The 17,180-nt window shown below is 35.6% G+C and overlaps 1 protein-coding gene across 1 annotated transcript in view; it reads right to left on the bottom strand.

Annotated features, from left to right (window-relative positions):
• Positions 1 to 17,180, bottom strand: part of Tusp (WD40 superfamily protein Tusp) — a 93,970-nt gene continuing 76,790 nt past the window's right edge. The window contains exons 3-15 of the mRNA XM_089632902.1: positions 14,965 to 15,147; positions 12,721 to 12,894; positions 11,506 to 11,883; positions 9,280 to 9,504; positions 8,332 to 8,587; positions 7,936 to 8,103; positions 7,038 to 7,168; positions 5,672 to 6,685; positions 4,458 to 5,589; positions 3,818 to 4,061; positions 3,415 to 3,574; positions 1,810 to 2,010; positions 1 to 1,400 (exon numbers count right to left, since the gene is read on the bottom strand). Coding sequence (XP_089489028.1) covers positions 1,284 to 1,400; positions 1,810 to 2,010; positions 3,415 to 3,574; positions 3,818 to 4,061; positions 4,458 to 5,589; positions 5,672 to 6,685; positions 7,038 to 7,168; positions 7,936 to 8,103; positions 8,332 to 8,587; positions 9,280 to 9,504; positions 11,506 to 11,883; positions 12,721 to 12,894; positions 14,965 to 15,147 — 4,383 coding nt within the window. The 3' untranslated portion in view covers positions 1 to 1,283. The remainder of the gene's footprint in view (positions 1,401 to 1,809; positions 2,011 to 3,414; positions 3,575 to 3,817; positions 4,062 to 4,457; positions 5,590 to 5,671; positions 6,686 to 7,037; positions 7,169 to 7,935; positions 8,104 to 8,331; positions 8,588 to 9,279; positions 9,505 to 11,505; positions 11,884 to 12,720; positions 12,895 to 14,964; positions 15,148 to 17,180) is intronic.

The following is a 17,180-nucleotide window of genomic DNA, read 5'->3' as shown; positions in this document are numbered from 1 at the left end:
GTTTCGTGGACTCTAATATGTATTATACACCTATCATATTGTTATTAACACGTTGAACGCCATGTAGGTCACCGGTGACCTCGTAACGAAAATCGTCATTTTTCTCCCATAACGCCATGACGGTAACCGGTGACCGCAGTTAATTTTCTTGATTTTCATGGAAAATTTTGATCAAAAAAAAAAAAGGAATACGTTTTGATGGTCGCCGATGCCATCTGAGTAATTTTTTTTTCAAATTTAAAATGGTAATGTTTCTTCATTTCCACAATGGCGTTCAACGTGTTAATGATAATGGGCCCCAGTTAAGGTGATCATGTTTTTCGGTTACAGACAAAGTTAGAACAGTTTTTGAGCGAGTGAAATGAAAATATCTAGTACTTATCTAAAAAATTCATTTTGTGCAAACATTAATGGAAAAAATGCATACGTATAGCCAATTAGTATTCTTCTTCGTATGCAGAGTTGATGGTGGCTACATAGGGGGGGATGCTGAGATTTTTCAACCCAAATTTAAGTGTTATGAGATCTATCCATTCGAGTCAAACTTATCTACAAAAAACATACAAATCATTCTAGGTCTTAAAGTCAAACAACGATATCTACAAAAAGACAAATCAATTGGCTTATTTTTTTTTGTATATAAAGTTGTTTGACTTTAAGCCCTCGAATTATTATTATGTTTTTTTGTAGATCACATTATTTGACTTTAAAACCTAAAATTATTTGTATGTTTTTTGTAGATAACTTTAACTCGAATGCATAGAACCCATAATAAAGATTTTTATCTTGGAAAATAATAAAACTATGCAGGTGTCAACCATGTCAATTCTAGGAATAGAGGTAACTGCTTGGGTTTGAAAATATCAGTTTAAATATTTGTGGAAATTATTCAAGTCAGTCAGTTTCCTGTTTGACTTTGTTAATTGTCTTCAATAATTTATTTAAACGAGTCAAACAACCCATGTCACATGAAATCCCATTGCATTCACAACATGAAATGACATTATTATTAAATGAAGAAAAAAAATAACAGTGAACTCAAATTATTTTTGTTTGGAAATCTCATTAAAGCAATAAAAAAATGGTGTTTTTAAACACTTTAGAAGATAATTTTTTTGAAACTCAAAGAATGTAGAATTAAAAACATTGCAACTTGTTAGGATCTCAAAGTTTTTCTCTTAGATTTATAATGATATATTTACAATTCTATTATTGAATGTGGATTTTGGAATGTGCTAAATAACAAATACGTTTTTTAAAAACAATATGTACCATGTTCAAAATTATTTGAGACGTTGCGTAACATTTGCGAGTGCCACGGCAAATGCTTGTAAAGCCGAGAACGGATACTGGAAATCTAGAGTGTACGCATTTCCATCAATCCTTCCAAATTGCATCACCTGAAACATTCAAAATATTTAATTTTCTCGTCTATTAAAAAATGTGTACATAAACATAATTTATAAAACTGGGACGAATACGCTGGGTAAGACATCCAGAAAAGGAGAAAGACAGCTGATCACGAAAGAGGCTTCTCTATAATAAGCTTAAGAGATGAAGAAGTATTGGGAGATCTAAATTTAAGTGGCTGGACAGTGTGAAGTCATTCAGTCAGCCTTGGGCATTAGAAATTGGAACGGCTACCAGCAGGAGATTGTCCGGAGTGGAGGTTATTATCTTAGAGGTGACAAGGAATCTATATGGTCGTGTGATAGGAACTCAAAGTAAAAATAAATCACTAAATGATTTTGAAAATATTTTGTTATTTCAAATTGATCAGAAGAATAAAAATCATTTCAAATTTCTTACCTGTTTTCCGCGGAATTCAATTTGGAAATTCTTTGCAGATTCTTGAGTAACTCTGCCTCCGAAATCTAACTGGTAAACCTGACTGCTTTCGTTCCACATGGGAGCTTTGTTATGCATAACAAACTCTCTTCTAGTGGGAGTCGTGGGCTGTGTTGCGCATAATCCATTGCTACCCATCGGCTCAATCTTGCCACGTTTTAACTGCAAAGTAAGCAACGATACACATCATAATAAATACAGACAAAGTTATAACTACATGCCTTGTTTAAAATGCTCACAAATGGTCCACACCACAAACTATTAATACTGGTGGATGTAGGACCATTAACAAGACATTGCCACCACAGGAGGCACGTGTTGGGAGTGGAATGCACCAATACTTGTAGAGAATGAAGAGCCACAGGTTCATCTATGGTGCCAGTGTCCCCCCTTGATGGGAAGACGGTTCAGAAAACCGGGGAGTCACATTGTGGAAACAGGAATTTTTGAGATCATGTAAATTAGAAAATATTTGAAAGTGAATTCATTTATTATACAGAAGAATGTCTGTGGTGGTCGGGCGGCTTGTATTTGATTTTTAAACAAATCTACAGTGTTATTCCGAGGTTGTTGAAATTTTGCACACTTGACCTTCAAAACAAGAGGAATTGTCTACATCTGATTTCGAAAAACTATGCGTAAAGCTCGGGCATCACAGATACATAAAGGACTTCCTTTTAACACTCCCGTTCTGAAGGGAGGTAATACACTTACCCCAAACGAGAGTTTTGAGCAATATCAAGTTGTTTTTTACATCACACACTCTATAATTATTAAGGTTATCCAAGAAAAAGTATTCGATAATCGATCGGCATTTAAAAATATATGTATCGCATTACTACTCCCCTACTGGAGGGCACTACGTATTTTTTTTTTAAATTTTCTTTGTCGCAAACAAGCCGCGAGTGTGGTCGTAAAAGGTGCAATTTACTGGTAGGGGCTACAATAATATGTATTTGAGTAATGCTCACTTTTGTACTATCATTTTGCACTACTTAACCCCTCCTGTGCCGCTGGCTACATTTGCAGTCCAGTGAAATTATGACTAGCTTGCGGTGCACTGCATTGTGCAGTGTGAAGAACTAAGTTTTAGACGTTTTGAACGAATTTCATTACTGTTCATGAAAATTCCAAAATAAAAAAGTTGATTTTGTAGAAGTGTGTCATTTGTCAAATATTTCAATATTAAATTTGGCTTTGAGTTATTTACAAAATTTTCTCATAGTGGTTAAAACTGTAGATAATAACTAATATCTGGGTGTTACTGGAAAAACATAAGGAATATTAAGAGACACATCTCTTCCTTGCGCGTCCTCGATTTTTTCTACCATTCACTACTGTGTACCATATTGTTACTATTAAAAAACTACATTAATTCAACTCTGTATTTCATTCCAGTACATCATCCGCGGGCGTCTTCGACTTCTTTACCATTCAAAACACTCTATAAATATTCCTGGCAATAATAAGAAAAAACTCCACTAGTTTTTGATCCTGTAGGGCACACACGTACGAACATTACCTTTTATTTATATAGATGTAATTGATAATTGAATAGGTACCAACCTTCTGTCTCAGTTGCGCTTTCTGGAATGTCTCAAGGTCCCGGTAGTTTTTGCCATTCACAACATCATCGCCAGAACAATTTCCCAATTCATCGTCCGAACTCTCGTTTTTACTTTTGTTTCTTCGCCGATTAAGCAGAGGAGAGTTCAGTAAGTGTTTCCTGCAAAAGAAAGAAGAAATTTTATTGACAAACACGGAAAAGATTCATAATTATGTAGACTAATTTATTTGTCAATTCTACAATTAACTTGTGCAGTGCTTTATCGGTAGTTCCAGCATGGCTGCTGATCTTGTTCAGACATAATTTCTAACACAGAGTCTGTTGTTTTATGTATCAGATTGTCCGCCATTTCCCTGGTAGAAATCTTGCTCTACAATCTTTCAGAATGAAATAATATTTAACCTGATCGGAGAGGCCGAAGCAGTTCTCTTATTTTTCTTGGACGGGGCCGGACTAGCCGGTGAGGATCGCGGGAGTCTTGGTCTGGCAGCTGGGGAAGGGGGAGGGGTTCCCCCCAAGCCCGAGCCCCCGCTGGCGCCCCCTCTCTCCCTCATGCGGTACAGCAGCTGCTCCAAAGTAGCGAGAGCGGCCCCCGATATTGAATTGCCGGCTCTTTGTTCATTGGGACTAGGTGTTGCAGCTCGCTCTGTAAAATTAATAATCATTATGGAGTCTACATAATCATTAAGAAATACATAGTATTTTTTATTTGTAGACTTGTTTATTGAAGTAGTATGACTAAATGCATCCCTCCAATAATTAGTTATAATCTTATTTCTTATTTTAAAGAAGTGAGTTGTCTATATTATTTCAAATGTACCAAACAAACGTGATGTAACTTTATTTATTTTATAAATCAATACCATGTACTTGCTTTACCATTGTTACAATGTACAACAAATACCTAGTTAACACAACTGTATTACTTACATTTGTATTTACTTCATGTCCCACTGGGGCGTAAATAAATACATTCTATTATGATTCTAAAAATGACTTCAAGTATGCACCTAATTAAATCATTTTGGTGAAGCATATTTACCGATTTCAATTTCGCTGTTGTTGCTCCCATCATTATTATTTGATCTCCTAGGGCTCGAGCTCCGGCTTTTATCTGATCCGGGTGAATTTCGGTCTCTTGTGAACAATCCTTTGGATTTTTTTGTCGGTGTATTGCAAGCACTGGATGCCAAACAAGAATTACAAATGTACGACTCTGCGTTTGAATTCTCATTTACAGGATTTGTGTTTGAAGATGGAGTAACACATTTACAAGATTCGCAAACTGGCAAGTCTCTTCGTTTCTTTCTATTCATCAATGGGGTTTTGGAACTCGTAAAAAAGCTTAATTTAGTACATTCTTTGGTGTTTTTGGTTGGAGTATTCACGGTAATTTGTTCGGTTTTTTCGTTAGATATATTAATTGGTTTAATGCTTTCAATAGTTTCATACTCATTTTCTTGAATTGGTGATTTTAGGGGCTCCTCAATGCTGGCCGGTAATGTGGGTACTTCATTCAATGCATTAGTCATTAAAAACATTTCACTAGAATCTAAACTCTTAGATTTTCCGCAACTTTTAAGATAAGGGGTTTTCATGCAGCAATTGTTTATTGTCTTCGTATCAAGTTTTAAATTTAACTGAGGATTGGGGTTATGTTGCTTCCTAAAGTTCCGTTTGTTGATGTTGTTTTTGTTTTTCTTGTTCACGAGAACAAGCCGTTTGGGAGCATCTTTTCGAAGCATGGCCAAGGTGACTTCACAGGGAACTAGCTGAGAGTTGACTGTATCTAGATATCCTACACTACAGCTCCTGATCATGGTATCAGATATGGGAGCGCTCGATACTGATACGCCCACCGGGGTTATGGGTACAGCTGTAGTCCTTTGACTGCTATTCTCTAGCAGAGTTTCAGAAGATAAGTTAATTGTTCCTTCTTCATCTATGTATTTCAAATCATCTTTCTTGTTTTCATTTGGTGAGGATAGTTTTTCTTTTCTCGTGCAGTATTTAAACATGCTAGAATGTGGCTCGCTGTGTATATTGTGAGATAGATTTGAAGAACCTCTCGGGGTATGGACGCTGGCTTGAGTTAGCATTGTTTCTGTCCTATTTCCATTGAGGAGTCGGTTGGAAACTGCTTCCATATGAGAGTCCATCTTTTTAATTAGCACCTGAAATCAAATACAAATTTGAAAAACACAAACAAACACAAATCTCATCATTGTTGTTTAAGGGGTATTTATTTCAATTTACCTGTCTGCTGTGATCCAAGCTTAAGTGGAATGTTGAGTTATGGTTGTGGGATTCTACAGTAGAAATATTAGATTTCACTTGCTGGACGTTTTGTGAAAAATCTGGCCCAGAGCTGTGATAAGACATCATTGTCTGTGCAGGAGGCCGATCAAAGATTATATCGCTGGGAGCCACGGCGTTCTTAGGCGACTGCAGAGTAGGCACTGATCCCTCACAGCATAAAGGGGAGATGGCGTGTCGACCCGGACAGTGTGAAGAACTACTCCTCTGTGAACCTGACGATGAACCGCTTCTTCCAAGTCCGCCTCCAGAGCTATAACTGCTGCCACTGATGGGACTTGAATGATTTCGAATAGAATTGTTATTATACTGCTGTGATGATACCGGTTGCGCTGATTCATTATTTTCTCTTGTCTGATTTCTATTGTATCCACTCTGTGCCAAATTAGTCTGCTCCCTGCTATGATTTCGATTGGTCATATTGCTGTTAGTAGTATTAGTTCGTATCGATTCGCAAAAGTTTACCATTTCCGACAAATCTATGTACGGAAATTCATCTTCATAAGACTCAGCTCTCGCTAGGGCAGGCACACCATTATTATTATTATTACTACCGCTGGTGCTAGTTTCATTCGGAGTAGATGTGTTATGATTTAGTAACGATGACTTAGCACGGGACAGTATGTTACCACGTGGTGACATGGGAGCTATAACAGAAACGGCTTCATTATTAGTGTGCTTCACTTTATGAACAGGGGTAGACTGCTCCCCTCCCGAATGGAAAACTTCTTCTTCGTCTTCGGAGAATATATTGGGATTGAAGTTGGGATCTGGACCAGTCGGAAGGTTATCCTTAAGTTCTGTCATCACCAAAGTCATTTGCCGAGGTTGCAGATGAAGTAAAGAGGTTTTGTAAGTCACTTGTCCTAAATTGGCAGGAATGTTTTTAGCTAAGCCGTGTATTTTGAATTTTGTTCCCCAGATGTTTGACGTAACTTCCACCAATGGTACACCCTGAAGAGATAAATGTAAAATAATAATTGTGTGACAAGGACAAGAAACAAACGAGTTAAATATTTTTATAAATACATACAACCACCCGAGCGATGGGCATTTACAAAATAAATGCCTTGAGCGATGGAGATTTCTGGGCATTCAGTTTTGGATTCGACAGCGCTCATTCAAAAGATCATACCTCGTTTTAACAGGTTTATATGTTAAACTGTTACCGTGGTTTAAAACCAATGAATTCACTTCATCGTTTACAGCAACCATCGCTCAAGGCCTAGGGCGATGAAACCTAAATGTTTGTAGCCATCATTCGGCTGGATAAGATGTATATGGGTTTACTTTCAATTTATCTTACCTCTGGTAATGAATCGATGTACCCTAGCTCATCGACTGTTTCTGCAGCTTCTTTTTCAACAGCGGGAAGGCTTCTGGCACTCCGGTGGCGACCTTTCTTTTTCCTTTGTAGCCTTGGTGAGCCAGTGCAACCTAAACCAATTATATTTATTGTTTTGGTGTTTAATTCGTAGAACTCCATTTAATTTTTTTAAATAAATTTAAAATAAATCAAATTTAATAATGTTATAATAATTATTAAGTTCTGCAAGTATTTCTGTTATTTTTACAGTTTTTAATGTGACAGCTGTTTCGGCTTTTGAGGCCATTATCAAACTGTCAGTTTCAAGAGACAGTTTGATAATGGCCTCAAAAGCCGAAACAGCTGTCACATTAAAAACTGTAAAAATAACAGAAATACTTGCAGAACTTAATAATAATTATAACATTATTAAATTTGATTTATTTTAAATTTATTTAAAAAAAAAAACTAAACCAATTAGTGATATTACATTAACAATTTTTAGAAAAGCTTTGAAAACCTTTTTATGGGAAAATTATAATTGTTTTGTTAAAGATATGGAGAGTATTGGATTAAGAGATCATCAAAAACCAAATTAAATTACTTTAAAGACTACAGCGCATATATTATGTACATTCTAACATAGTATATTTTCACTGGTCTTATTGTGAAGAACATCTGGAAAATATAATAAAACTACGATAGAGATGTATGTATACGATTTTTATAAATATATTAATACATTATCAGGTAAGACAGTACAATGAACAAAAACGTAATTTTGTAAAAACAAATAAGTTATTACAAAAATGGTGTCAGCCGGCACATCGCGGTCCGCTTGACTTTTTAGCTGGCATACTAAGGGTTAAGTAAGATCGAGTTTTTAGCTTCTACTGACCGTCATCTTTATCAGTATCAGAAGTATCCGAAGTGACGTACGAAGGGGGATGCTGCGAAGATGAACTGGAGTGACTATGTGCAGAAGAAGCTCCACTGCTGCTGGAACTGCTGACCACATCTCCCGAAGACTTGATCCGGAACCAATGAATATCATCGGAATCGGCTCCTGTTATTACACAAACTTAATTATTATAGGTCCGTTTGGCAAATCATTCATTTTAAGGAAAGAAATGACTGAACCTCAGTCTTGAAGAGACCCATGTTATAGGAGGGAGGAAACATAAAAGCCGATAAAGCGACAGAACTAAAATTACCTTGCATCATTGAAGACTGAATCAGAAAAATGACAAGTTAAATTTATACATTTATAACCTAGAATAACAATAAAACTCACCTTCAGACTGTGGATCGAATATGACAAACTCGGGCCTTATCTTGCTGATCCTTCTCCCCTTTAACAGCGGCACCAGCCCCCCCAGGTGCTCCAGATACAGGGTGTAGCTGACCCCCTGCCCCGCGCCCCCTCCGGCCCCACCCCCCGCACCCCCCACCCCATCTCCGCTCCTCCGCAGCATGGTGCAGTGCAGCCGGCCCACGCGGGCCGCCCGACTCACAAAGTCCCGGACGGCCGTGGCCTCCGGCACGCAGCACTGGAGGAAAGGAAACTGTTTAAGATAGTCATGAAGTCGACAGGAATGATTGAAGCCCAACACTCCGTCATCATGCTTTCCTCCTTGAAGCTGGGTTTTGATAATGCAGTGTGAATTGCTTTAGACTCTAGGTCCTTCATTTATAATTACATAGCTCATAATATTTTATACAAGCGGTGTCAAATTATCGCTTCGTGGCAGTATGATAATTTTTGCGTAAATAATGGTTTGCGTTGCTCGATTATTTTTAACAGTCAATCATTTTTTTCTAAAAGTCGTTCTTTTGATGCGTTTTACACTTTTCCAAATGAAGTATAATTTTTTTCCCATAATATAACCATAAATATATCAAATAAACCACTGACATCAAAAAATGTCTCATCATTTTGGAGTGCCCATTTGAAGCACTATTCTTTTAAATTTCTAGAAGTCTGGGTTTATTTCAGTGCAGATATTCTGGGATTAACTACCATATTAATTCCTCTCTGCCCAGAATACTAATGGAAGGATATAATATAAAGTCAGTGGACATTTTCAATTTATCACTAAACAAATACAAAATGTTATTACTGAGGCAGTTCAGTTATGTGAAATAAAAATGTATACAATTAATATGCAAAATATTAGTTTGGGTGTACTGTGTAAACAACGTGAGTATAATAATGCCCAAGAACATGTCAGTTAATACTCACCGATATGGTGTGCATAAACAGGCTTGCCACCAGCCCCGCCAGCCTGGGTGGTAGCGGCAGATGGGCCAGGTGGGCAGGTCTCCTCAGGGCGGAGCGCACCCTCAGTCGGGCCAGCAGCTGCAGCGAGCCTACGCGGCGCCAGGCCCGGGCCACCTGGACACCCGAGCCGGTGGCCACAAACACCCTCCGGTCGTTGTGGCCCCATGTCATGGCGGACACTGGCATCTGGTGGTAAGAAATAAAATTCAATCCTTGTTTGCAGAATGTACGTTGAAGCACCAATTAGAATAATTTCGTTTGATATTGAATTATGGTGATCATGCAACGTAAATATATATTTTTTGAATTTGTGTGATTACCGCACAAGAGTCCAACTGCCTGGAGTCAGTAGGTTTCAGTCCCTTAAATAGTGGCATAATTTAATTTAACATCTTGTGTGCCACCATTGCCAATAGGCACAATCGAAAAATTCATTTCACTGAGATATGCTGGGGAAACTACTTATGGTAGATTATATACTATTTTTTTAAAAATACATAAACACATTTTCTGGTAAGACAATTAATAATTAAGTGGTATTTACAAAAACATAATTTTGCAAAAAACAAGTAAGTTATTACGGACAGAATCAGCTGGTGGACGGCGAAAATGTTGCCTCCGCACATCATCGTTGCCCCTTCACTCATAACCCTACTTTCTTGTGGAGTGACAATTATTTCTTACTGGCAACATAGCATACAACAGCAAAACCTTTGAATAGCATAAATTCTCTCATTTTTAAAGGGACAACTCTTACAAAAGTTAAATATGTACTATATTTGAATTGTGCAAGCAATAAGTCAGACGGGAGTAGAATGTTAAATTAATAATGTTCAAACGTTTTTGTACTCATAATTTATTAAATTTGTTTCCACTCGATTTCATTGCTGTGGTAATTAACGTGTGACCATTACTCAAGTAAATACAAGTGGCACTTCACGAAATTATGCAAAATCTAAACAAAATAACCAATTAAAATATTCACATTGGCCTAGACATTATTTATGGGCCTAGATATACAAGACTAATGATTATTTTGGTAAACTTGTCAAATTCCGCTGCATGCAAAGGCCCTTTAAAAAAAACAACACTTGATTTCAACTTAAATATCTAATGGAGACAACTAAGTCGGGGGGTTTAAATTAAAACGCACAAAGTAGGTTTTTAGGGAGTTAGTTTGGGTTATTTTAATAATTTACGCATATTTCCTAACCTTCAAACATAACTTTGATTGCGAAAAAATAGAACTTTAATGCATCTTTTTCCATCTCAGACAACATAAATAGTTATTTTTGTGGTAATTAAGTTGAAACCTAGTGCTTTTTATAATTTTTTTGTTTAGCGTGCAATGGAATTCGACAAGTTGATTTAAATGCAAGTAATAAAATGGCTTCTGCATGTTGATTTAAACCCCCTTTCTATTAGGGAATTATGCAAGAGGTTTCACCATTCCTTTAATATCATTCCTTTATTCCTCCATTCAACTTCTTTTTTCCAAAGTTAAATAATTTCTTTTATATTACAATTTATTTTATTTTACGCCCAGCTGGATTTTACATGGATTATAAGAACAGAATATACCTATTGAGCTATCGAAAATTATACACAATGATTTCAAAGCATGAAATAATGTTAAACTGATAAACTAAAAATGAAACAATATTAGTAAAACACGTAACAGTGACATAAAATAAAATAGAAACTAAGACAAATCTCTAAAACTACATTACCAACGCCACCATAATTTCTAGGATTCAAAAAAGTGCTGATACAAATTACGCTTAATTCTATAAATGGAGTCAGTAAATATATCAATAGTACCCCAGATTGTTTTTCCCCAGTTAATGTTTCCCATTGGTTAATGAGTGTGTAATTAATTAATAATGTATAACCATGAGGAATAGTCTCTCTCGGAAATGAGGGACATCCAATGTTGATCACACAATTTGTATCATGCATATTTGGTAGGATATTCCACAGACATGAGTAAGTATAGATCTAAATTTTTTGTGCATTCGGGGGATCTCTACTATAGATATCGGGGCCACGTGTAAGCGGTTTTTGGTCGTTCATTCATTAGTTTCTCTTTTGGCAACCTGCACAGATATTATTTGTAGATCCTGTAATACCTACAATTTAATTGGTAACTTTTAAACAGTTCACTGATTAATTTAGCATTAAATTTACCTGGGTGCTTGGTATAGGAGTTGTGTAGAGGAGAATTCCAGTATCCGAGTAAAACTTCACAATATTATTGAAAATCGGTGAATCCAACGGCTTCCCCTCACTCTCCAAGATGGCTCCCGCAACAGCCAACAGCTCTCTGGAGTTAGACCACTCCATGGCCATGTGTCTTCCATCAAATTCTGTGTGAATATGGACGGGGGATACATCATCATAGTTCTTCAGAAGATAAATGTGTCCATTCTGGAAGCTGACAGCTAAAACAAATGAGCGCTCTGCGGCGTTTGTTACTCCGGGTTCCGTATCTTCACCTTCCTCCATTTTGAATTTTTCACAACTCCAAGCCATGCTGGCTATGCCTACTTCTGAATGTAGTTGTACCTGAAAAAAGGACGACACGTTTATAATAACAATCACATCATGTTTTTTTTCAAATGCTCCATTCAAGTTACTGAAGAGCGTATTTATGGCAAAACAATGCACAATCATATTACGAATGTAGAAAGAAGAAAATAATAAATGGCCAGTGTAACTGAATAAAGGGACTCTTAAGGTGGATGGTTTGGATGTGTAAGAAAGGAGTTTCAGCGGAGTATTATATGTATGAATGAAAGATATTGAAGATGCAAAGCCCAGAATCAAATGTAAAGAGTCAGATTCACAGAAGAGTATGAATGAAGCAAGGATTGTATGCCAAAACATAGTTGTATGATATTTCATCTTCTTTATGTACCTATGGTAAAATGGTGTGTGAGTTAGTTAGTTCCTGTAACCTGAGAGATTGATTCCTTAGGTCAGGTTAAAATATACAATAATTTAATCACTATAGGCAAGCCACCGATTCAACAGCTTACAGTAAATAATGTCGTTTTTAACCAAAATTATACAATATATACTGTACATATTGCATTATTGCTGAAATTTATTTATTATAATTTAAAACAGCCATTGAAAGATGTAATAATTCTTTTAATTATACACGGTATCCGGAAACTAGTAGTATAAGCGGCAAACTGGTGAATCTACATCACATAGAGAAACCCAAAAAAATAAATTCTATTTGAGCTTTTCCATTCTTTTTATTAACTTTTAAATTTTTTTGCTAAGGGTAAAGAAAAGTCAATTTTTTAAGTATTCTAATTTATATTGTTTGAATATTATAATTTTTCTGATTTCGAAATAGTTTTGTGCTCGTTAATTTCATTGGTCAGTAGTTACCTGCGAGACCATGGCTCCATGGACGTCCATGACAATGATCTGCCCAGCGGTGGTGCCAAAATAGACCTGCTGGTCATCAGGTGTCCATATGCCGCAGGTGATGGTAGCTTCCAGGTTCAGCATGGAGGACCAGTAGCGCTGGCCGGCAACCGATCCAACAAGCACAAAGCCATCCTAGAAATTGAATAAATAAAATTCATAAGTTATTACATATATCTTCCTTCCTAAAAAAAAGCAGCGTGGTGAGCAAAAATATAATTTATGACTATGTAAATAGATTTTGTATTTATGTGAGCGAGCTGTGTATCCTCGTGCGTGCTCTCTGTCAGAGAGAGACAGAGAGAGTGTAAAGGAGTGGGGGGGGGAGAGTTTTGATGTGGGTTTCGGGGACCCACAATGCCACTGGTTAAAGATACTCTAGGAATTATTACTATTACAAGTATCGAAATTTACATTTATTATTAATTTATGACTTTTTAAACATTTTAGTATATTTCCCTACTTGCTACGCTAGCTTTCTTCGTGTTGAAGCAAGTAGTCTACAATTTACTTAATTTAGTAGTCTACAAGTTTTTTCGGACTTTATGTCCGGGTCAAATCTTCCTCACAAGAAAAACTGGTAAATATTTAAAACTAAAACTAAAACTAAACCCTTCCACACACTTTTCCACAAATGATCATCTAGTCAATCCACATTATGCAAGTGCATTATAGAAGCATAATAAATACAAAACAATACAAGAACAACACATCAACTCACCAGAGATTTTCTTGTATAACAACATCTGTTTCTAGTTTAGTTACATAAAAATATGAACGAACAATTAACATATTGAAATCTTTCGTCCATTTCATACGCTGCCTAGGAATACCTGCTTTTATTTTTTGGGGTCTTAGACTATCCATGTTCATCTGTACAGAGGACATAATAATCCCCTGTTCATCTACGTTGGTTGTAAATGACATTCTTTTCATTTTGCAAAACAACATGGAGATGATAGTATCGTTCCTGCTACATTCCAGTAACCAAGCAACTGTAGTTACCTAGAAATTTCATTTATCAACAATTAAATTTCAATATGCCCAAATTAAATATTCTAATTAAACCACCTTTCAACATTACAAGTCTATAAATTCTAATTAAACTAACTTTTAACATTACAAAATTATAATATATTATATTCCAGAACAACATTATCAAAGTAAATTAATAAAATATGGCTATTAATTTTTTTTTTCTAAATGAATGTCAAATTTTGTTGTTTACCTTGGTTACTGGAGTCCTCGCATAAACTTTTTTTTTTAAATCCTATTTATTTACCTAAATATCCTATGGCTTACTGGCAGTTTATTTATTGCGTTATCTAATATACTTTTCGTCAAATATTTATGTTTTGGGATCAAAGCTAATTCTAAATTATATCTGATATAATAAAAAATAATCAGAGAGCAAATGCAAAGCATTTTCCGTAACTAGCGTTGCTTAGCATATAGTTTAAAATTGAACAATCATATTATTATTAAAATAAAAACAATACAGAAATGTTGAATAAATCAAAATAAAGACTAAAATCTTCAGTTTCCATAAACACTCAGTATCTTAATAACGTGGCGTGCCAATCCACGAGTTTCCAAGTGGACTTAAACTAAAATAAAATAAAGACTAAAATCTTCAGTTTTCATAAACACTAAGGACGGGTTGTTTCGGAGAATCTGAACAATTCATCAAATTTCAACGTTCATTTTCAAGTTCTGTGAACGATTTTTTCAAGTTCTGTTTTTATTTCAGTTTTGTCAAGCAACTAGCCAACAATGATATAAAAACAGAACATGAATAAGTCTTTCACAGAACCCGAAAATGAACGTTGAAATTTGATGAATTGTTCAAATTCTCCGACACAACCCGTCCTAAGGACGGGTTGTTTCACAGAATTTGAACAATTTATCAAAATTCAAAATTGATTTTCAAGTTCTGTGAAGATTCTATTCAAGTTCTGCTATTATTTCATTTTTGTGAAACAACTGGGCAATAGTGGTACAATAACAAAACTTGAGTAGAACCTTCACATAACTTGAAAATCAACATTGAAATTTGATGAATTGTTCAAATACTTTAAAACAACCCATCCTTAGTATCTTAACAACATGGTGAGCCAATCCGCAAGTTTCCAGGTGGACTCAAACTAAAAAAAATTATGCTGATTAGAAATGATTATGGATTGAATTTGAAGGTAAAATGTTTACTTGATAGCAGATGAGCGCCATCCGTCCATCGTGAGACCACGAGAAGTGGGTAACGGGAGTATTGCGGTCATTGATGAGTTCGATGCTCCACCTTCCCTCGTATTTAATCCACACAAATATCACACCAGAGCTGTCACACGAAGCCAGCTTCTGATACGGCTCGTTCCACTTCACTAAAATTACCTAGAAATAAAGAAAAATATGCTTTTTAGTTCTAAAATTAAGGGACATAGAACATTGATCTCTTCAATGAGACCCATTTGTACAATGTTATCAAACTCAGGAGTTATAAACTAGAAATATCTTTAACAAACACAAAAGGGTCATCTTTTTATTTTTCTTATTTTGACTTTTAATTGCTGACGTGGGCGTCTATCAGACATCAGTCATAAATTTAATCCTGTATTTCTCTCTCTTTCTGTCCTACCATTCCATCCATCCAAGTACCTTCCTAGGATCTCTTGCTCTACCGATCAGTGAGAGTGGTTTATTTATGCGATCAGTGTTCATTGCGTCGTCGGCGCAGTAACAGTGTTCGTCGTATGCAAATTGACCCGTGCGTCTGGTAGGCGGATGGTCAGCAATATATAAGAATTTACTTCCCATCTCTGAGTCAGGTTGTCAGTATTTATGTGATTCTCTCATAGAAACTTACAGGCATATAGTCAACAATAATATGTAATTTTAGGTGGAATAAACACATATGTTCTCTATCAGTTGCGCGAAAATACGGAACTTATGGATAGGTCCATTTTCATGAAACAGCTGGCTAGGGACCTTGTTTTATCTCAATTAAAACAAAGAGTCGGTCAAGAAAAACTTCCACCACCTCAACTAGAAGCAGTACATAACGAACCTGCTGTGACTGACAAGAATTGTTCGGTATATCCATATCAACTCAAAAGATGCACGCGTTTTGCCTGTTGGTCATGTATGTCATATTGCTTCAACCCATATGCCTGGGTTGCAGCAATATGACATATCACCGTTGTGTGCTAAAATTCACCTATTTGGAAGCCTGCTAGTTTTTTTTGTTTAGATTTATGGACCTAGCTGGTGTTTAGTTTAATTCACTTTTTATTTGCACATGCAAAAACTGAAGAATTCTTTTCTTCAATAAATAAAAGTTGTTTAATTTTATTATTCAATAAATTTCCTCTTATTCTGAAGTTTTGTTTTAATGAGCTTGTTTTTTATTTATAAAATTAGTAAAGATATCCAGATAAACATGGAGAACAGATTTTTTCATGTTTATACAAAGTGTTGAAGGCAGTAAGTGGTACACAAAAAAATCCGTCCCTTTAGCGAGTCCTCAGCAATATTGTACCTATTAACCCACCGCAACAGTTAAATTCACCGAATTCTACCCGCATTTTTAAACTTTTATAACTTTTTCTATTTCGAACCTTTTCAAACACTATTCGTAGATATTAAAAAAAAAAAAATTATCAAATTTATTGTAATGTTTAATCATTAAAAACAATATTAGCGACTTTCAAACGAAAATTTGAGCGTGGTTAATATTGTCTTCAATGATTTAATTTGTAACATCAAATACAATCAACATAATAGAATTTTTAGCAACTTAGAAAAATAAATTAGAACGCTTATTTGTAGAAAACTATTTCTAGTTAAAAACACTCGATTATTTCGAAACGGTTGTCAACAAAGATATTAGTAATATCTTTGGTTGTCAACAGAGATGTCCTTTATTTCAAATAAATCCATTTCAAATGGAAATGCAAAATGCAAAATGGGTATTTTCATAGACATATGAATATTAGTGTCTGTGGGTATTTTCCATTTTGCATTTTAAATGCTTTTCTAAAAACCATTTTGCATTTTGCATTTTAAATGCTTTTTTCAATGCATTTTCCATTTTAAATGCTTTTTTGCAACATTCTTCCTACTATCTCCACTCATCTTTTTTACATAAGCCCCAAATATCAGTCGGTCCTCAACCTCGCTATGAGGGATAATTTACATTTGTCAAGTTGCTCCCTGGTAGGAGCCCTGGCAATTGAGTGATACCATTACAAAAAATACTGAAAATAAATAATTCAAATACTGAACATAGGGCCCCGGTCATGACGCTGTAATATTAAATGTTAGATAGCAGTTTCTATGTTTTTACGTTGGCAACATTAGTCCCGCGCAAATTTTTTGTGGTTTCATAATCTGTAGTCGTGGTGTTTAAGGATTTACCATCATGTAAT

The sequence above is a fragment of the Hesperophylax consimilis genome, chromosome 6, assembly GCF_061612785.1.
Source record: "Hesperophylax consimilis isolate HC1 chromosome 6, BYU_Hcon_1.0, whole genome shotgun sequence".
Taxonomy (NCBI): domain Eukaryota; kingdom Metazoa; phylum Arthropoda; class Insecta; order Trichoptera; family Limnephilidae; genus Hesperophylax; species Hesperophylax consimilis.
Note: the sequence above shows the minus strand (reverse complement) of the source record. Positions and strands in the feature narration are given on the sequence as shown.